Genomic DNA, 22,072 nt, shown 5'->3' on the forward strand with positions numbered 1-22,072 from the left:
TGAGACATGGGTCGTAGCATTGGCACCTCCATCAAAAAGCCTTATCATTGATTATGATGACATAGCAGAGGTCATAAAAAGTCATATCTGCTGTATCTACGGGGCGGCAGGTAGCCTGGTGGTTAAAGCGTTGGATTAGTAACCGAAAGTTTGTAAGATCAAGTTCCCGAGCTGACAAGGTACAAATCTGTCATTCTGCCCCTGAACAAGACAGTTAACCCACTGTTCCTAGGCTGTCATTGAAAAGAAGAATTTGTTCTTATCTGACTTGCCTTGTTAATTAAATAAAGGTCAAATAAAACATATATGTACAACTAGCCATGGCAATGTTCATTTAGTTCAAATAAGACAGCTGCTCCTTTGCAGAACACACTATAAGTTTCACGATGGAAGAGTTCCCTCTCTCCTTCCTTCCCATTCTCCATCCCTCCATCTCAGGTTAGTGACATGCACTGCGGCCTATCCAGATTGACACAAAACTTGTCCACTAGACAGGGTGACGGTGCTCAGGGCACCGGTCTCCTCGGTCAGACGGTGCACAGCCTTGGAGGTGCCCAGGGACAGGATACACACCTGCGGAGGGTTAATCACCGCACTGAACCCACTGATACCAAACATGCCCAGGTTAGAAATACTGTCAGGGAGAGACAGGAAGGGAAGGAGAAAGACAGAGATTTCACCATTTGAACCAATAAAGCTCATTTTAATTTGTGAGAGGAATTGGGAGGAATTAGTAGGGGGAGGAGAGAGAGAGGGAATGAAGGAGGAAGAGAGAAAAAAAGACGAAGGAGGGTGGTAAGAGACGAAGGGAGGGGAATGAGAGAGAGAGAAATTGGGCATTGCATCATTAGTCTGGCTCAGCCAGGGAAAATATGCAGACAATTAACCAAGGGGAGATTACAGCCAGACATAATGGGGCCTTATTGCTACCTATTCCCTGTTACTAATTCAGTCAAGACAGCATGCACTCAAAACACAAAGAGGCTGTGTGTGAGGTGAATTAAGGAGAATACAAAAGAGGATACCAGGAGACATTTCCTCAATAGACACATACAGACATTGTGCCACTTCCAACAGCCTGAGGTGAACTCACAGAGAGAGAGAGACCATCCTATCTCTGTGTTTAGTGGGCAATAACATCCACAGGCAATTTCCTGTGAGGGTTAATAACATAGCCAGGCCTGGGGGATGGAGGGATGGATAAAGGGAGGGATGAAGAATGCATACATCTTCAAGAAGAGATAGAAAGAGCTTGCATCCTTTATAGAAATGAATTATCCTCCTCTCTGACACAGAAACCCCATTTATGTCTAAATTACCCAATTAATTCAAATGAGTTAAAACAGCCCGCCCTCCCCTGGAATGGATGGCCACGTAATTGATGGCTCTTGTCGTCTGGCCACATTTTATCTTCATGCCTGCATGTGATAATGTAGAATCTGTATATTATATGGACTAACTGTGATGGTTGTAACTTTAATAGCAGGACATTAATGATTGCTTCCCTACCAGTAGCCTACTGACCTATTCAGGAAACGATTAGCTTAGCGCCTGGTACAAACGCTGCAGATTGTCAGCGGTGATCCAGATACAGTTATTGAACACCTTTCTCCCACACCGTAGACCTGTATGTCTGCATATTCAAACGTTTGACTATGTTGAAGTGCTAAGTAAGAACCTGAGTCAAACACCACCAGTTCACCGTCTAACAAGCCAAGAGAGAAATCCCACAGCCAAGTCTACACAGCATTTGTTCAAAGCATATCTATGTAAATAATATTCCAGGTGTAAAGGACTGAGGGTTAGTATTATCTGGCTCCCAGACAATAAGGTGTGTTGTGTTTACCTGTATGAGCCTCTCTGGTACTCATGAGGAAGCAGCTTCCCATCCCAAGCATTTTGGGCCAGTGCCTAGAGAAAACAGATCAGCAGTCAGTCATCTACTGTAGTCAGAGGCAGGGATCCACTGTGAGCCATAGGCTAATCAATGATCTACTGTCTAGAGGTGGTGATGGTTCAATCAGATCCATCAATCACGCTTCTAGCCGTCTCAGTGATACAGTATGGACCTCATGGTTCAAAGATAATGTTGAAATAATGTTATGCTGATAACCTCCCTTCAGCTTGTCATAGTCAACACTCCAAGGCAGCCCTCACTCAGCCCTCAGTTCAGACTGCATACTCCAAATGCTTCACACAAGAGCTTCTGTTAGCATTACTTAAATAAATCCAGGCATCAACACACACAGAGCTAGAGCAGAGTGCAGTTCAATCCCACTGTGTTGAACCTGTTAGGTTCTAAATAAATAAAGTCAAAAACTCACGGACGCTTAATCAAGCTCAAACTGAGTTTATTCACCCACTGGGTCATACAGTTGCATAAGAAAAAAACATATTTCCACCAGTGGTAGTATAAATACTCCAATTTGGGTGGAGTCTCCTCCTTCTCTCTAAACATCACATCTTTATTGCTAGGCAGGAAGTTAAGTGATGCGAGCAATAAACTGTACCTAACCTGACCTAACCTCGACCCCCTTCCTCACTACACCACATCTCTCCACCCTTATCCGTGCCTGCCACTTGTGATTGCCCTTTCTTTACTCAATACACTCCAAACTTAATTGCCTCCACCATATACATTCCTCCTACAGATAACCGTTGACTTCTGATGTAGACCCTAGACTATAGCACTCAATATTTCAATAGGACAGTTGATAATTAACAATATTCCAAGTTTAATCAGCACTCATCAAACCCCATCGAAGGCAACACTTTTACATTTACACAATGAAAACTAAATTGGCTGAGCAGGAAGAAACAGTGCAGGCAATTGCTTTTAAAGAAAAATCATTGAAAGGTAGTCTTTAGGAGGGTTCCAAGCAGGCCATATGGGGTGGAATGGGACTGCACTAGAATAATTACACATTTTTATTGACCACTTTGTCTGAATGCATGCAGACCTACTGCATCATCAATGTTTAACCCCGCTGATTCCAATTCCAGGGTCTTCTACATCAGACCCTACCCTATTCCACTATTGTAGAATATATATTTTCCTCTCCTGCATACAGTGGTGTGTCAGTCCAAGTTGCTGCTCGCCAAATTGATCTTGTGTGTACTCTCTGTATTGATCTGAGTGGGCTTTCTCCGCCTGTGGCTTGGCAAGCTGGAGTAAGGGAATTGACATGACTCAGTGAGCAGTGAGAAGACGAGTTCTCTAATGTAATGGTGCTTAAGAAACAATTAAACACCCCCCTGTCTTCCATCACTCAAAAGTCAACATGAATCAATATGCTACTAGAGCACAAATCAATACCCTACATAAAGAGCTTGGAGGCTGCACTGTTGCACTTTATATAGGTGTGTGTGTGTGTGTGTATTTTCTGGATTATTGAGTCTCATCCCAGTGCATGTGAGGTGGAAAACCATCCATATGTTCTTCACATTCACACATTACTAGTGTGCGGTTCAGGTGTTTGTTCACCCACACCCGCCTTTAATTGCTAATAATGCATTCGCAACCGCCCGACTATAGGAGATAAAGTGAAAATCTGAGGCCTGTACCTGGCCCTAACTCGCTAATATAGATATATGCTCTGTACACTACTGTCAGAGACGGCAGAAACATTTTTTGACAGGGGGTGGCAGGAATTTATTTGCCGATTTAGATATGTTTCTGTTTATACTTTCCAACATTTTGGTTATTTGTTAGTCAACTTGTCTATAATTAGATATTGTACATGTAGCTTCCCTCCTGTTATTATATGTTGCCCTAAAAGACTAAATAAACCCTGTCTCACCAGAATGTCAGAAATCAATTGAAAAAAAGCTTCCATCTAGTTGACCGATAAAGTTCTCTGCCATATCAGCTTCTTTTTCAGAGCAAAGACGTTTACGAACCAGGGAGAAAAAAACTGGAAAGATTCTCTGTGCAAAATTTCTAATGACATCAGTTTGACCGGTTGTAAGGAAATAGAAATCTGTGAAAATGTCCCAACATGTATCTGATCAGATTTTAAATCGGCATGGATCCATATTTTATGTGGTTGAAATACTCTCAGTGTTTATGAATCTAACTGTGCATTCGCATTCTCTCAAAATGCTGAAAGAAAGAAATCATATTTCTTCACTCCTGTCAAAATGTAGCCTACATTTGGTGTGTCCTTTTACTGCAAGAAATGCTTAATTCTGCATGAGTTAATATTAAGGCTATGTGAAGGCTATGTGAGAGATTTTAGACCTACAGTCAGTGTCCATAATTTAAGTTTCTATTGACCCATCTGAACAGTATTGGCGACTCTACAGTTCCTTTATGTGCCATAGGCCTATTTGAAGTCCTGATCTTGTGTCAAATTTTATTGCGCTTCACAATCATCACACATACACTGCTGTCATCCCCTTATAGCACTTCACCAAATCTTTCCCAAACATTACTTTTCTTGCCCTCCCTTTTAATTATTTTCAACATTTTGCAGTTTTTACTCTTGCTGAATAATTTTTGCCTCCATGGATCGAAGTTAACTTTTTCTACCCAGTCCCAAAATAATTTGGCGATTGGCGTGTAGGCTATTTTGTGCGCTTATAGTTAGGCCCTGAAGCTTAATTAAGCGTATGCACTAATACCAGCCTAAAATAAGGAAATAAAAACCTCAATGTAGCACATAGATATAAATTGAACAACAAAGATACATTTATGGATTTTTTTAAGGTACTGTTTTTTATGTTTATTCAACCACCCACCCGGCCTTTATCTACACAATATTTAATGATCCGCCCCACCCTGCGGATATAACCGTTGGGACACAGAGGCTCCACAAGTATACACAAACACAAACAGTACACACACAGGCCTATGCATTGAAGCATGTCATACAACCCTATGTAAGATACTCTCTTAATATTCTATTTTCTATGGGCCAACATGACAACCCTGGACCAAATATAGGAAATCATTGGCAGCAGATGTGCAATAATACATCTAACACGCATGCACGTCATGCTCATTCAAATGGAAATTTACTTTAGAGATATTGTAGAGACACTGCTTTTATCTAAAAAAAACAGTATGTCAAAAGACCCAGAGACACATTAGAATACATGGGGAAACATTAGCGATAACAGCATCGAAAGGAAAAGCAATCATGTGTTTTGTGGGTTCAGGCATGGTAGCCACTGAGCGCTCTGTGCCCCTTCCAGACCACATGTTGTATTCAATTAGCTGCTGATAAGGGGTTTACATTCTGCCCTAACTCAAACCAGGCTTCTGACTCTGGGTGGGAACACACGGACAGGAGACCACTGTGCGTGCGTGTGTGTGTGTGTGTGGCACTGCAAGTGTGTATGTGTTTCATAAATGTGTTGTGGCAGGCTACAGATCGGTAGCACACGTTGTCCTTTGCAGGGAATACATTGGAATTACATTGTCACATTCTCTACTTCTTAAGCTGGCACACTGGTGTGTGTGTGTGTGTGTGTGTGTGTGTGTGTGTGTGTGTGTGTGTGTGTGTGTGTGTGTGTGTGTGTGTGTGTGTGTGTGTGTGTGTGTGTGTGTGTGTGTGTGTGTGTGAGTGTACCCAGCTGCTGAGGCATATGTACCCGCCCCCTATTTAACCCTCCATCGCTTTTAATGATCTAGCATTGTACATTTATGTATTCATAATCATGGCACGTTCACTTCATAGCTGGCTGCTGAAATGGAGAGAACTACAGTGTCTATAGTGTCATATCATACAGACATACAGTGGGAAGAACAAGTATTTGATACACTGCTGATTTTGCAGGTTTTCCTACTTACAAAGCATGTAGAGGTCTGTAATTTTTATCATAGGTACACTTCAACTGTGAGAGACGGAATCTAAAACAAAAATCCAGAACATCACATTGTATGATTTTTAAGTAATTAATTAGCATTTAATGCGATTCGATGTTCCAAACATATTGCTCACCATATGACTGCAGAGGGAAAAGCGAGTCATGAGAAAACAAGTTTTGATTAAACATGGATATTAAATTGCTGAAAACAAATTTGGCTCACTATTTAAAAAGAAGTAGGTGAGCTTTGGTGTAGGTACAACTGACTAGCAGCCGTAAAAATAATATTGCGATATTGTCAAAAATAATATGCCATATGTACTGTATTGATTTCCCCTCCCCCATCACTAGTATGGTTATCTACTGTGTCAAAACAATTGACTAAGTTATTTTAGCAATCCACCTTCATCACCAAAATCATTATGAGAAGCCCAATGGTGGCAGATTTAAGAGCTGCAAAAAATGATGCAGATAATGGTCTGGTTTAACCGTGCAGTACAACAATCTCTGGTCCCTGTCCAGGAATGTAAACACCACCAACCCTGATAATGTGTTTACCTAGAGAGTGATTCATTCCCAGCCTGAGCTTTCCAAAGAAAGCACCTGAGGAATGCAGTTACACACTGAATCTGAAACCAGCCCCTCGCCCCGACCAACTCGATTGGAGGGACCTCCGTTGTCAAATGTTGCTGACAAAACTCTGAGGGTGACTTCAATACTGGCGAAGGGATCAAATAAACCAATCAACTTCGGGACACACTCGTGACTTGAATTATGAAATTCATGTTCCACATTTAAATTATAAAATTAGCATGAAATTCAAATGGGAAAATTCCCACTGTCGTTTTACAAGATATAAACCTCAGTAATAGTTTTTTATTTGATTTCCAATGTTACTAGTGTCATTTCTCCAAATCTGACGAACAAATACAGGTGGAAAATGTTTTGTGTATAAAATTGTGCAAGCTAAAATATTATGCAGTGAATTATGGGATACCACTTCACTCTGAAGGCGGCAGCATAGCGGACTATGTCAAAGTGGCTATTGGAGGGTCTAATTAGCCCCTACACCCTCCATTATTTTCACAACCTCAGCTTTGGGACATGTGGATATTGTAGAGGCACACGTGATTTAGCAAATGGAGGGTCAAGGGTGATTTGGGATTCAGCCACAGTCTCAAGGTAAGGGGGCTGCTGGTGATATTATCATTCTTCACTCATTTTATAGAACTTTAATTTGAGTGCTTTGTAACTGCCACTAAATAATTGAGACAGCTAGTTCCATTTCAGATACTGTAACATTTCATGATTTTATTTCTCCAACAGCACAGGCCCTGATTCTGAACTATGAGCTCCACACTACCCAGGTATCAGTAGAGTTCCACCCTACCTTGGCATTAGCGGAGATCTCCTGCACTCCCTTGTCAGCAGCGTTTGTGATGATGGGGGTAATGAGGCCCTTCTCAGTCGCCACAGCGATGGAGATGCTGATGGAGTCCAGCGCCTGGGGGGCCTCCCCCGTCCAGGTCACGTTGATCTCCGGCAGAGCCTAAAGGCCAAGGTCAGAGGTTAGGACAGATTCTGCTAGATGGGATTCAAGGAGGAGGAGAAGAGGACTGAGGGGAAGAGAGAGTGGAGGGATGGAAGAGGAAAAAGGACTAAATTACACTCCATCCATGGCCTTCACAAGACAGGACAGAGAATTTTGGTATACCCTGTCCTATCCCCGCGATTGATAAGATAAGAGACTAGATATGATAATGTTTCCACAGAAGTAAGGGAGGGTCAGGGTGAAAGGTGAACGGCCCAGTGTTACAGTAGATTCAGTGGTCTGACCAAAGGCAGGACCACAGGGCCTAACAAAGTGGTGAGAGATGGTCTCATCTTCTTTTCACCTATGTCTCTGTTTCCATGGATACAGTCAGTCACACAAAGGAGCCACATTCATACTCAAAATGCACATTATGAAAATCAAATCAAAGCTTATCCTAGCCAAGGCACCCAGCTAAATCCAAGGGAGTTTGTTTGGTGATTACATTCCCAGTCTTCACACAGAGGGTAAGAGGAGAGAATGAGAAAGAGGGGGAGGGAAAGAGTGTCATGTGTTATATTTTTCCTACATAAGGAACTACAGGGGAAAGGACGGAATAAGGCATTGAAATGTATCAAGGAGAGCCCCAGGTAAAACACAGAGAAAGGAAGATCTACAGACATTTCCCTACTAAGACGAGACAAGGATGCATTTTTTCTTTCTCTCTCTATCCTCTCCATAAATAATTTAGAAAAGGAATTTAAAAAACCTGTCTGGTTAGAGATGAATACTCAGCCAATTTCCTCAGAATTCCCATCAAATGGCGGAAAGACAGGATAGAATATACTGGGAATTGGTGTCTATTTATAGATCTGTCCACCAGCCAGACAATAGCAGGCTCTGTGCCTCAGCCTGCCACCAGTTAAAGTCAGTTGATAAATATACATGGGTGTGTTTGAACCAGGGATGGTTGTAGAGGAATGGCTTCAGGGGATCTGTAACGGTGACGTGATGTGGCTTTGTTGCTCAGGAAACTGAAGCCGAACAACACATTTACCTTCCAGGCTGTGAGACAAAACTGTGATATTTGTGCAAAGGATTGCATACTTTCTATGGGCACTGTAGATAGAGTGCATTTGGAAAGTACTCAGTACTTTTTCCACATTTTGTTACGTTACAGCCTTATTCTAAAATGATTAAATAAAAATTTTCCTCATCAATCTACACACATAATCAATCTACACACATAATGACAAAGAGATAAAACTGTTTTTTATACATTTTAGTTAATTTTTTAAACATAAAAAACATATATACCTTATTTACATAAGTATTCAGACCCTTTGCTATGAGATTCGGAAATTAGCTCAGGTGCATCCTGTTTTCATTGATCATCCTGTTTCTACAACTTGATGGAAGTCCACTTGTGGTAAATTCACTTGATTGGACATCATTTGGAAAGGCACAAACCTGTTAATATAAGGTCCCGCAATTGATAGTGCATGTCAGAGCAAAAACCAGGCCATGAGGTCGAATGAATTGTCCGTAGAGCTCCGAGACAGGATTGTGTCGAGGCCAAGATCTGGGGAAGGGGACAAAAACATTTCTGCAGCATTGAAGGTCTGCACGAACACAGTAGACTCCCGCCATCATTCTTAAATTGAAGAAGTTTGGAACCACCAAGACTCTTGGTCACTAAGGCCCGCTGGCCAAACTGAGCATTCGGGGGAGAAGGGCCTTGGTCAGGGAGGGGACCAAAAACCCGATGGTCACTCTCACAGAGCTCCAGAGTTCCTCTGTGGAGATGGGAGAACCTTCCAGAATGACAACCATCTCTGCTGCACTCCACCAATCAGGACTTTATGGTAGAGGGGCCAGATGGAAGCCAGTTCTCAGTAAAAGGCACATGATAGCCTGCTTGGAGTTTTCCAAAAGGCACCTAAAACTTTCAGACCATGAGAAACAAGATTCTCTGAAACCAAGATTGGACTCTTTGGCCTGAAAGTCAAGCATCTGGAGGAAACCTGGCACCATCCCAATGGTGAAGCATGGTGGTGGCAGCATCATGCTGTGGGGATTTTTTTCAGTGGCAGGGACTGAGAGACTAGTCAGGATCAAGGGAGAGATGAACGTAGCAAAGTACAGAGAGATCCTTGATGAAAACCTCCTCCAGAGTGCTCAGGACCTCAGACTGAGGCGAAGGTTCACCTTCCAACAGGAAAACGACCCTAAGCACACAGCCAAGACAATGCAGTAGTGGCTTCGGGGCAAGTCTCTGAATGTCCTTGAGAGGCCCAGCCAGAGCCCGGACATGAATCCGATTGAACATCTCTGGAGAGACCTGAAAATAGCTGTGTAACGCCGCTCCCCATCCAACCTGACAGAGCTTGGGAGGATCTGTAGAGAAGAATGGGAGAAACTCCCCAAATACAGGTCTGCCAATCTTGTAATGTCATACCCAGAAAACTTGAGGCTGTAATCCCTGCCAAATGTTCTTCAAAAAAGTACTGGTCTGAATACTTAAGTAAATTAAATAATACATATTTATTTTTTCTAACTTTGCAACATTTTCTAAAAAAGAGTTTTTTTTGTCATTATAGGTACTTGTTTGCAGATTGAGGAAAAATAAGCATTTCAATCCATTTTAGAATTAGGCTGTAACGTAACAAAATGTGGAAAAATTCAATGGGTCTGAATACTTTCTGAATGCACTGCATATCGAAACATGAACATTGTTAGAAACTGGAAGGGTAGTTAATACTCCATGAGTGTAGCAGCTTCTGCCTTGATGATAAAATCATTGACGGACACTTTGATCTCTGCTGGAAAGAAAGGAGACAACAGTTGTCAAACACTACAGATATGTAATTCAAGTGCTGTTAGTCAGGTAAGTGTTAGAGATTCTTTTGCATATGTTTTAGCCCATAGTTCTGAAAGTAGCACTCAAGCCAAAAGTGGTCCCCGAAAATTGTGCACTACGTCACATATGTGCAGATATGTGCACTACGTCATTGCTCTCTCTCTCTCTCTCTGCTGTGTCCACTGCAACCTCATTGGATAACCCTGGGCAGGCCTCTTGCTAGCTATCACTCAAATGTGAGGGATTGAAGTTCATTGGCTAGAACTCAAATTGCTAGGGAGCTGGCCCACGGCACCTCTTCAAGAATACAGTTGCTTTCAAACTAGGGATTCCGTGGCTAATTGAGGTAAGACAGTAATTCTGCTCACAGGTTATGCATGTACGAACTACACATTGACACATCCAGCCCAAAGCAGGATGTTTAAAAAATACTTTCTAATTCGCCAAAGCAAAGTATCCCATACCAACATTTCCAACAAGCATGGCAGATGACATCTGGTGTGCACGCTATAGGATGATGTGCATTGTAAGAGAATCAGACATACTAATTATGTGTGTTAGGACCAAGAGAGGCCTTATGCTGTTATTGTTGTTACTAGTGGAGTTTATTATCCATTCTTCTCTCCTCTAGTTGAAGGGCAGTGTTATCATACAGGGCAGGGGGTACTGGGTGAGGGGCAGCTGGGTGGTTGAGAAAATGTCTATATGAACAAACACCCTTCACTCCCCCACCCAGTGCAATATAAACTCAACCACCCACCCACTCATACTTTCTCTCACAATAATGTCCAGTTTAACAAACCCACACATACTTGTTTTTTTTATGGGTACTTATAGTTGTGGTGTGGTTTCATATAAGCCCTTTTGGGCTTCCAACCTCACTTGCACACCGTTTTCACATTTTTTTGTTGTTGTTGTACTGTTGTGTCTTTCACTTCTTTTCTTTGGTGCGAATAATTAAAACCCCCCAAAACTAAGACCACTCCTTTAGAGAACACCCACAACTTTCTATTACTGTTCTCCTTCAACTTCCCTGACCTTCCGCCCTGCCTCTCCCGTCTCTCTAATTCTATGTCCTCCATCTCTCCTCCCTCTCTTTCTTTCTCTCCTCTATACCTCTCCCTCTCTGCTCTCTCCATACAGTGCCCATGGTGTGGTGGCAGTGCCTGGCATGGCGTTAACACTGGGCTGTATGAGAGCGCCTATTAGTGCCAAACGGTTATGAATGCTCTTAGCGGGATGACCAACAAGCTAACCGTGAAATCACTGTGCTTCTGAACAAAGAGAGCCAGGGAAAACAACCGGACGAAAAGAGAATCCCTTAACACACACACCACCCTGCTGCTAATAGGACTGGAATGGCCAGTCGCTCTCTGTTTCTTCTGCATCACAGACACACAGGGCTGAAACAGGGCTGAAGAGCTGTATGAATGTTGATCAAATCAGGCTAAATCATATGTTCATCCTATCATCCCAGGAAATGGAAATGTGTTAAACGCCATGTCAACGTCATCTTGAAGAGAATCTAAATAAAGTCAGGTTTAACTGTCAGGTTTAGATGGAATGAGGAGGCTTTGCATTGTGTTCATCTCTCAAAGGGAATAATGAGCAGAACCAGGAGTTTCACCTGACCATGTAAACTAAGAAGGAACAACTTGGGACCTTGCGGCACCCCTTCACATCTCCAGGGGTTTCTGGACTGGCTCTGGTCCAAGTTTCAAAAACACCCTTGGGTGGTTGTTATGACATTCTTACGATGTTCCCTCTCTCTCTTTACTTGGCGAGTGCATGTACCACCCTTCACTGAGAATAGCCATTAAGCAGAAGTAACATGGAACACATGTTGTGCAAAATGTTTTGGCTAATTTCATTGGTGGAGAGATGGGATGAGAGGTGAGACTGTGAGAGGAGCACAGGCAGGACAGAATGGGTTAGACACTGCCAGGCCTGCCTAATTACTTCACATCCGATCACAACAACAAAAACTACCCCTCCTCTCTCCATATCTTATTCAGTTTCTCTATCTCCCTCCCCACTTCCTTCTCCCGCTCTGTACTGTGTTATATACTACATTGTGATATTCTGTGCTACTATGAGCTAAATCCCATCCAGGTCTCATACAGTGCTCACATAGGTCTCATGAGTGTTCAGCTGGGTTTTATCATGTAGTGCTACTGTGTACTTGAACACAGCCAGCCTTTATATTTGACCAGCTTTTTGTTGTGCTGTGCCCTGTTGTGTTCTGTTATGTAGTGTTCTGTTATGCTGTGTTCTGATGTGTTGTGTTCTGATGTGTTATATTGTATTCTGATGTGTTGTATTATTTAGTGTTCTAATGTGTTGTGTTCTGTTATGCTGTGTTCTGATGTATTGTCTTCTGATGTGTTGTGTTCTGATGTATTGTCTTCTGATGTGTTGTCTTCTGATGTGTTGTGTTCTGATGTATTGTCTTCTGATGTGTTGTCTTCTGATGTGTTGTGTTCTGATGTGTTGTGTTCTGTTATGCTGTGTTCTGATGTGTTCTGTTATGTAGTGTTCATATGTGTTGTGCCCTGTTATGCTGTGTTATGTTACGTTGTACTATGGCCTCACCTTTGGCCATCTCCTTGCGCAGCTGCAAGATGGCACCCAGGTCACAGTCGACAGTGGCGTAGGCATGGGAGATGGTGGTCTTGGACTGCGTTAGCCTCTGGGCAATGACACACCATACGTTGGAGGCAGTGATCTCTGTGTAGGTACCCTAGGAGAAGAGAGGAGAGGAGAGGAGAAAATTGAAGAATGTCAGTCGGTCAATGTGCAGATTTATGTTTCTGGATGACTTTATGACTCAGCTTCCATCAATAACTCCATCCTGGACAAAATCACTTTCACCTGAAATGTAACCCCACCAACCCTTCCTCCCATTACAGGTTACAGACGCATCTGAAGTTAGACTTTCCTCTGAAGCTATAGTACTCTTGATGCTATTGAAAAAATAGTTACAAAAGATAGATAGATTGATTGATTGATTGTGATCGATGTCGCTGAACTAAAAATGGGACCAACTCTAAGGTGGTATATTGGATCATTTATTTTTGTCTTGTCAATGTAATGGTCTTTGAAATACAATATGGGAAACAAGACAAGGAGGAAATGTGCCATTTTTATAAACATTACTGAAATAACCATTATGCCTAAATCCTGGACGTAATTTCCTAATTTCCTGTGTAAATCTTTCCTTCTGTTACCCCTTCTGCAGTAATGCAACATTTAGTACTCAACAAAGTCATGAAACTAAACAAGATCTTTCCATCCCCATTACAGTGATAAAGAGGCAGGGATGGAAAGCAGGCTGGGTGCCTGACCATGGCCAACCAACTAGTCTGGGTCGTCTTTATGAGGCTACTGCTTGGCGTGTTTGGACAGGCCTGGCTCTTAGCTTGGCCAGGGTCTGGTCTCTGTCTGAGTACAGGAGGAGCCTTCTATCCACTTCACAATACAGAATTGTCCAATAATCACTAGACTACTCTAAACAAAGGCATCAAATCAGGCTTAACAAAACAAAGCTATTAAATAAAATGACAAATACAGTTGAAGTCAGAGGTTTACATACACCTTAGCCAAATTCATTTTCACAATTCCTGACATTTAATCCTAGTAAAACATCCCTGTCTTAGGTCAGGATCAATACATTCTTTTAAGAATGGGAAATGTCAGAATAATAGTAGAGAGAATGATTTATTTCAGTTTTTATTTCTTTCATCATATTCCCAGTGGGTCAGAAGTTTACATACACTCAATTAGTATTTGGTAGCATTGCCTTTAAATTGTTTAACTTCGGTCAAACTTTCGGTTAGCCTTCCACAAGATATCCACAATAAGTTGGGTGAATTTTGGCCCATTCCTCCTGACAGAGCTGGTGTAACTGTGTCAGGTTTGTAAGCCTCCTTGCTCGCACAAGTTTTTTCAGTTCTGCCCACAAATATTCTATTGGGTTAGAGGGCAGGGCGTTGAGATGCCATCTATTTTGTGAAGTGCACCAGTCCCTCCTGCAGCAAATCACCACCACAATTGGTGTTCTTCGGCTTGATCTTCATTCTTCCCTTTTTCCTCCAAACATAACGATGGTCATTATGGCCAAACAGTTCTATTTTTGTTTCATCAGACCAGAGGACATTTCTCCAAAAAGTACGATCTTTCCCCGATGTGCATGTGGATGTTTTGGAGCAGTGTCTTCTTCTTTGCTGAGCAGCCACTCAGGTTATGTCGATATAAGACTCATTTTACTGTGGATATAGATACTTTTGTACCTGTTTCCTCCAGCATCTTCACAAGGTCCTTTGCTGTTGTTCTGGGATTGATTTGCACTTTCGCACCAAAGTACGTTCATGTACGCACCAAAGTACGTGATGGCTCCGTGGTCCCATGGTGTTTATACTTGCGTACTATTTTTTGTACAGATTAACGTGGTACCTTCAGGTGTTTGAAAATTGCTCCCAAGGATGAACCAGACTTGTGGAGATCTACAAGGTCTTGGCTGAGTTCTTTTGATTTTCCCATGACGTCAAGCAAATAGGCACTGAGTTTGAAGGTAGTCCTTGAAATACATCCACATGTACACCTCCAATTGACTCAAATTATGTCAATTAGCCTATCAGAAGCTTCTAAAGCCATTACATAATTTTCTGGAATTTTCCAAGCTGTTTAAAGGCACAGTCAACTTAGTGTATGTAAACTTCTGACCCACTAGAATGGTGATACAGTGAAATAATCGGTCTGTAAACAAAAGTTGTAAAAATTACTTGTGTCATGCACACAGTAGATGTCCTAACCGACTTGCCAAAACTATAGTTTTTTAACAAGACATTTGTGGAGTGGTTGAAAAACTAGTTTTAATGACTCCAACCTAAGTGTATGTAAACTTCCGACTTCAACTGTATGTTAAATAACTAAAGCAAAAGTCAAGGTGCCGTTGTTCGGCATTTATAGACTGAGAGGCCAGAGTAACCTATGTGTGTGTGAGTCATAATCCGTTTCTCTATATTTTTAACAGACATGTTGAGACAGTCGCCTGTGTCTGAGGTTTCTGGTTCTCTCGTCGACATATGGTTACTCCCTCGTTAAGCCGAGAGGGAGGGAGGGAGGGATGGCTATCAACACCAATGTTGTGCACGGCTTGCAGACGTCGTACACGTCTCAAACCAAAGGGCTTTATCAATCAATCAGTCAGTCAATAAATACATTTTTATATGGTGTCCTGTTAACACTGTGACCTTGGTGCCAGGACATAGAAAACTCTGTCAACAGCACACATTCCAAATTACAGTGAGGTTAGAGGAGTTGGTCAGGGCCCGGTCAGAGGTCCATGTCTTCAGCTCTCTACACTGTCTCCCCTGACCAGATGTCTCGGCCTGGATACCCCGTGCACAGCCAAAAGTCCCAGGTCTCTGTATGTCAGTCTATCGGATGGCTAGGTCTCTCGCTGTGCATGAGGAGTAAGGCGATAGGCGTTCATGCTCACTTTGCATGGCATCATAGGGGCTGTGAGTAAACTCTCCTTTGTGCAAACAATGATAAGGATCTGTTCCATAGAAAACCTACCAGAACATATATGGCTTAGGGGGACTCAGGGGAACTATTAAGACACCAGTCTTCTATGACCAATTATTCATACACTCTGGAGCAGAATGGTAATACAATGTTTGTTAATATCTGAAGCCTAGTTGTTTGTGTTTGGTTAATTCCCTAGTATTTCTTCCAAACCCTGCTGAAATACAAAATAACTGTCTACTCACAAATCTCACTGACCGGCTATAACATGCTTATTATTACCAGTACATGGGAAGAGGTGCCACAACAGGAATAATCAGGACGAAATTAAGGACATGAAAGCCACAAATCACACCACTTAAATACCGATAGGCACGTGGAAAATATTTGCATAACCTTGGCTTTCTGATTGAGGGACTTATTTACTGCAATATTCTGTTATTCCCCCACAGACCATTATACAAATGTTACATAAGGCTAGAAAGAGTCTCCAACACTTACAGGCAAGTGAGTCATGTGAAGTCAGGAGTCAATCAAAGTGAACCTTCTATGTGAATCTGTGACAACGTACCCTCAATTCAACCAATCATAGATCTTGATAAATTGTCGGTAATGCCAATTATCTACAGTGAATTGCAGCACTGAGAGAGGGCAAGCTAGAGTGTGTGTATAGGGTAAGGAGGGTAGGAGCCCATAGTGAGTCATACTAACCTTGAGGTGGTCCCTGACTCCCTTTATCTGCTTGCACACCAGTGAGTCTTGAAGAGTTAAAAACACTCGTCTCTAACCCTGGCCATAACACGCTCGTCTAACATCATGATGTTTTCCACTGAGTACAGGTGCACGGCAGTCATGTACTTTCTTAGAAGACATTGCCCATCCCAAATCATTCCCTGGCCCCAAGAGCACTTTGTGTAGATCTCGATTTAGAATTGTGAGTGTTTAGTGCTAGGGCAGTTTGCTGTGTGTGTGTACTTACTGGTGCTCCAGGCTTGCCAGGTAAGGATTGGGGGGGGGTACATGGGCCTGCTGTCTGGGAGTGTTGGGCAAGTGCTGGGGTGGCCATTGGACTGGGGACAGCCATTGCTGGGGCTACCGTAACTGGAGCTGCCTTGGAATCAGGACACTTTTTCAGGAGAGTCAGGTCATCTCTATAGAGGAAAAGAATGGCACAAGGTAGAGAATAGACTAAACAAATGAAGCAAAATAGAAAAGACCCACACATTCACCACCACTTGCACCTATTACACAGATCAATACAAAGTAAGTGTCACGACTCCTACCGAAGGTGGCTCCCCTTCCCGTTCGGCTGGCGCTCGGTGGTCATTGTCGCCGGCCTACTAGCTGCCACTGATTCTTTTCTCCCCCTCCTTATGTGTTTATAGATTACACCTGTTTTGAGTTGGTTGTATTAGTTGGGCTTTATTAGTCAGCTGGCCCGCCCATTTCTTTGTGCGGGATTGATCATTGTAACCCTGGTGTTTGCTACAGATGAACGTGTTCGTGTAATTAGTGCTGGACTGTTTTCGTTCCCTGTGTCTGGGACATTTTGTTTGAGCACCCAAAAGTGGGGTGGCCGTGGTTAACCGTGTGTGCATTAAAGGAGCACTATATTGAACTCTCTGCTTTCCTGCGCCTGATTTCACCCTCACGACACCCAGTACCTTACAGTAAGTATAATTTGAACAAGACCAAAGTAATGTAGGCTATGAGTACAGTATGAATCATGGAGGGTGGATCTGGGACCATGGGCTTTGAAAAGACTGAATACTGGGCCACTCCTCTGACACCCTTACAGTCCAAACATCCATATGTGCAAACACTCATAATGGAAATAAAAACTGCCCTCACTTTGCTCTCACACACCTGTATGCAGAATGACAGTAGATGCAGAAACACCAGTATGTAGCTAGGTAGCTAGGCAATAAGCAGCTATTTATCTGTGTTGTGTTATTGAAAGTCTGAGGAAAGCATACATGATGTACTTTCTATCCCAGCGTACACATCCAACTCTGGCCTTCCCTGAGTGACTGGGCCTATTGATATGGACCCTGCTTGGCTTTGGGGGAGAAAACACTAATATCTAAATGTATCTCAACCACAACTGGAGTTGAGAGCAAGAGTGGTAACTTTCAGTTATGAAATAATCCTAGGACCAGCACAGAGATTGGATGTGAGAAGACAAGCACTCACCAATCATAAACAAACACTTCCCCACAATGGAGGCCAGGATCGGATGTCAGATGCATTCACTCTCTCATCTGACAAACAGAGCATGCGTTTCACATGGGCACACTGGGCAGGCTGATCACGTTAGGAGATGTAGGTAAATAAAAAACCAACAGAACAAATATGAGCAACGAATGACGTCAACAACACCCACACATCGCTCTCCAAATTATTATCTTTATTAATCCAACGACCAATCACAACCACTGAGTGAAAACAAAACCTGACTCTGATTATCATTAGTTTCATCAAGAGTTCCTGAAGCATAATTAATGTGGTTTGTCACATTTTAAACAAATAAAAATGAATATGTCTTGATAAGATACGTATTCACCATCCCAATACAAGTCTCTTAGAACCTTATTCTCTAAGAGACATTATTCTTTTCAAAATTCTTCAAGCTCTGTCAAATTTGTTGTTTATCAACCTGTGCTTAGCTGTATTACGTGTATTTTCATTAAAAAAAAACATCCTTGCCGATGACAAGCATACCTATAACATGATGCAGCCACAACCATGCTTGAAAATATGAAGAGTTGTACTCAGCGATGTGTGTGTTGGATTTGCCCCAAACATAACACTTTGTATTCAGGACATAAGGTTAATTTCTTAGCCATTTTTTTGCTGCATTACTTTAGTACCTTGTTGCAAACAGGATGCAAATTTCAAATATTTGTATTCTGTACAGGCTTCCTTCTTTTCACTCTGTCAATTAGGTTAGTATTGTGGAGTACCTACAATGTTGTTGATACATCCTCAGTTTTCTGGCATCACAGCCTTTAAAATCTGTAACTGTTTTAAAGTCACCATTGGCCTCATGGTAAAATAACTGAGCAGTTTCCTTCCTCTCAGGCAACTGAGTTAGGAAGTATGCCATCTTTGTACTGGGTGTATTGATACACCATCCAAAACGTAATTAGTAACTTCATTGTTCTCAAAAGGATATTCAATATCTGCATTTATTTTTACCCATCTACCAATAGGTGCCCTTCTTTGCGAGGCATTGGAAAACCTCTTTGGTCTTTGTGGTTGAATCTGTGCTTGAAATCCACTGCTCGACTGAGGGACCTTTCAGATAATTGTATGTGTGGGGTACAGAGAAAAAAAAATGTTCAACACTGTTATTGAGCACAGAGTGAGTCCATACATCTTATCATGCAACTAGTTAAGCACATTTTTATTCCTGAACTTATTTAGGCTTACCATAAAAAAGGGGTTGAATACTTATTGACTCAAGACATTTCAGCTTTACAGTTGTTTTAATTTGTTAACATTTCTAAAAACATAATTCCAGTTTGACATTATGGGGCATTGTGGGTAGGCCAGTAAAACAAATCTCAATTTAGTCCAATTTAAATTCAGGCTGTAACACAACAAAATGTGGAAAAAGTAAAGGGGTGTGAATACTTTCTGAAGACACTGTATGGATAACAGGTTTTGACGTGTTGTGATCGACCCACTCAGTTTTCCCCCACAAAACACCAGAAAATGGCCAAAAAGACTACAACCAGCTCACCTGCTTTTACACAATGATTTGACTATTAGAATATCAACACTTCCTTAGATAAAAATTAAAAAGGAATAGTTCCACCATATTAAAATGAAAGTTGACCTGCACTTTAGCAAGTATTTAGTCATATAAAAAACGTAATCTTCAATTCGCCATGTGGTCTATATTAAAGGGCACTTCATTTAATTTAACATGCTTTTAAAATTCAATATTTTAAAAGCACAATTTCTACTTCAAAAGGGACTGGTTACATGAAACGACCCATCTGCTGCAACATTTGGATTCATTTTAAATGATCAAATAAAATAAAATTAACATTGCCAGTTAGACTCTAAACAATGACACCGCCACTCCTACAAAGAGAGCAGTGTGGAATCGTGAAAGTAAAGGGTGGGGGAGAGATGGAGGAAGAGAAACTAAGAGGAGGAAAAAGAGATGTAAATAGAATAGGAAAGTTCAGCCCCAGTATTCCTAATCTTTGCTTTCAGGGAGGGTGTCAAGGCCGGGAGGTGGGGCAAGGAGGGTGAGGCAGGTATCAGGTGTGATTGCTCAGAGGCCTCTAGTTTCACACCAGTGCACTGAGGCCCTCCTACCCCACATCTTTGTCTGAGTCAGCTGCCCCTGCTGCCCGCATTCATACAGCAGGGAGAAGGCTGGGCCCCACACCCTGCTCTCATTTTCCCTTTCCAGTCCCTCTCTCTTTACCTCCCTCTCTCCTTCCTTCCTTCTCTCCTCCCCTCCCTCCCTTTCTCCTTCCCTCCCTCTCTCCTTCCCATCTCTCTCCTTACCTCCCTCTCATTGTTCTTGGTTATTGTTTGTGGGGACCTTGTTGGAAATCGTCTAACCACACATAAGAGAGTGACACACACACAAATGTGCAGGAGCGAACGCTTTCACTAATAAGTGCAGAGTAAGCAGGCAGGCAGAAGAGCCCGGTTCCTTCAGGTTAGGTAAGCTACAGGAAGCTACATGCCCTCTGAAAATCTAAGCCAATTTGCTTGGGTGGCCAAATCACTACCTGCCACTCCTCTCTCCCTACCCATTCTGCTGATACATGCGCATCTGAATTCGCATGACAGCTCCTATTCAGGCTAAGAGAACATGGTGAGCCCAGCCAGTGAACAAGAGGAGATATGAGATTTAACACCACTGACTATGTCATTACCTCCCTGTGGAGTTTCTTTAAAAGGGACGAGGGCTGCATAGGGAGATTTACACATTATAACTTGAAGAAAACCCCCACAATATATGTGTACCATCTACCAAATATCCTCCTATTCCTCTGTATGATGGAGTGAGGTACAGTTCTCCATAATTCCCAAAGCAATTTGAAGTGTCTTTTCCATGTGATGAGAACATCGATTGATCAGCTCATAAATCCTGAGCCCAGAGTCCCCAGTGTGTGGCGATGACATCATCCACTGATAGGCTACTGTGTGCTGCTAGCTGGCTCACTGGCTGGCTGATCCATCCTTCCTCACATAAGGCATCTGCTTTTCACACAGGCCATTTATACTCCCACTGATAGACAGACAAGGCAAAAGAGCCTCAAATGGTGACTGGAATATTAAAGACACAGACAGACAGACAGACAGACAGACAGACAGACAGACAGACAGACAGACAGACAGACAGACAGACAGACAGACAGACAGACAGACAGACAGACAGACAGACAGACAGACAGACAGACAGACAGACAGACAGACAGACAGACAGACAGACAGACAGACAGACAGACAGACAGACAGACAGACAGACAGATAGATAGACACCACAGACAGACACCACAGACACGCGCATGCACAACTCCCCACCCCACACACCAACCCAACTGTCCTGAGTCAAACCCAGACTACACTGCCATCTGGGACAGAGTGATGGTCATGAAAACCTCTTCCTTCCAGTGAAGAAAAGCCTCATGTCCTCACAGAGAGGGAAATATCTGAGTCTCTCATCATCAAACACTAGATCTACCATGGTCTATCATTCTATGAAAGGAATTCTGTGTTGAGGTATACTGTAAAGACATAAAACGTAATGCTGATGTTGGTAAAACTAAAGCTTAGAGTTTTCACATCACTTATCAGAGGGCTATAAGACATCTAGAAAATGTATGCTGCGGACAGGTGGAGAATAAATCAAAAGTCTACCTAAAATAAATGTACAGCGTACCTTGAAAAAACTTACGACCACAGACTTCCTTGGACAAATGTTTGTATTTCTGAACCAACCGTTCCCATAAAAACATTATAAATCAGCAGCATTAAAAAACCTCTACAGCATTTCTCTACCCTCCGGCAGACAAACATACAGTAGCACTCTGATATGGTGGATGTGCCTTTAACTTGGTATTGATGTTAACAACGGGGGACATAATCCACTATAATACCCTTATTGTATGAAGACAATATGGCTGGTTTAGACACACGTCCCTCTGAGGCAGACTACATGTAAATGTTCACTTTTTAAAGACAAAGTCCACTATATGCTTATACAAGAACATGCCCTGACATGATAACCTATTACGTAATGTGACATTAGCGGGTGAACACCCAATAGTCTAATTTACAGCTTCAGTAGAAAAGGGAATTACCACAGA

The 22,072-nt window shown here is 42.3% G+C and overlaps 1 protein-coding gene across 1 annotated transcript; it reads right to left on the reverse strand.

Moving 5' to 3' along the window:
- Positions 1 to 459: 459 nt before the first annotated feature.
- On the reverse strand, positions 460 to 17,058 carry LOC109866983 (pyruvate dehydrogenase protein X component, mitochondrial-like). The gene is made up of 7 exons (XM_020455907.1): positions 17,015 to 17,058; positions 16,711 to 16,882; positions 12,795 to 12,942; positions 10,108 to 10,164; positions 7,202 to 7,362; positions 1,847 to 1,911; positions 460 to 634 (listed from the first exon to the last, which is right to left on the reverse strand). Exons 1-7 carry the CDS (start codon positions 17,056 to 17,058, stop codon positions 460 to 462), a joined length of 822 nt encoding a protein of 273 aa, XP_020311496.1.
- Positions 17,059 to 22,072: the final 5,014 nt, after the last annotated feature.

This window comes from Oncorhynchus kisutch, linkage group LG22 (genome assembly GCF_002021735.2).
Source record: "Oncorhynchus kisutch isolate 150728-3 linkage group LG22, Okis_V2, whole genome shotgun sequence".
NCBI classification, from domain to species: Eukaryota; Metazoa; Chordata; class Actinopteri; order Salmoniformes; family Salmonidae; genus Oncorhynchus; species Oncorhynchus kisutch.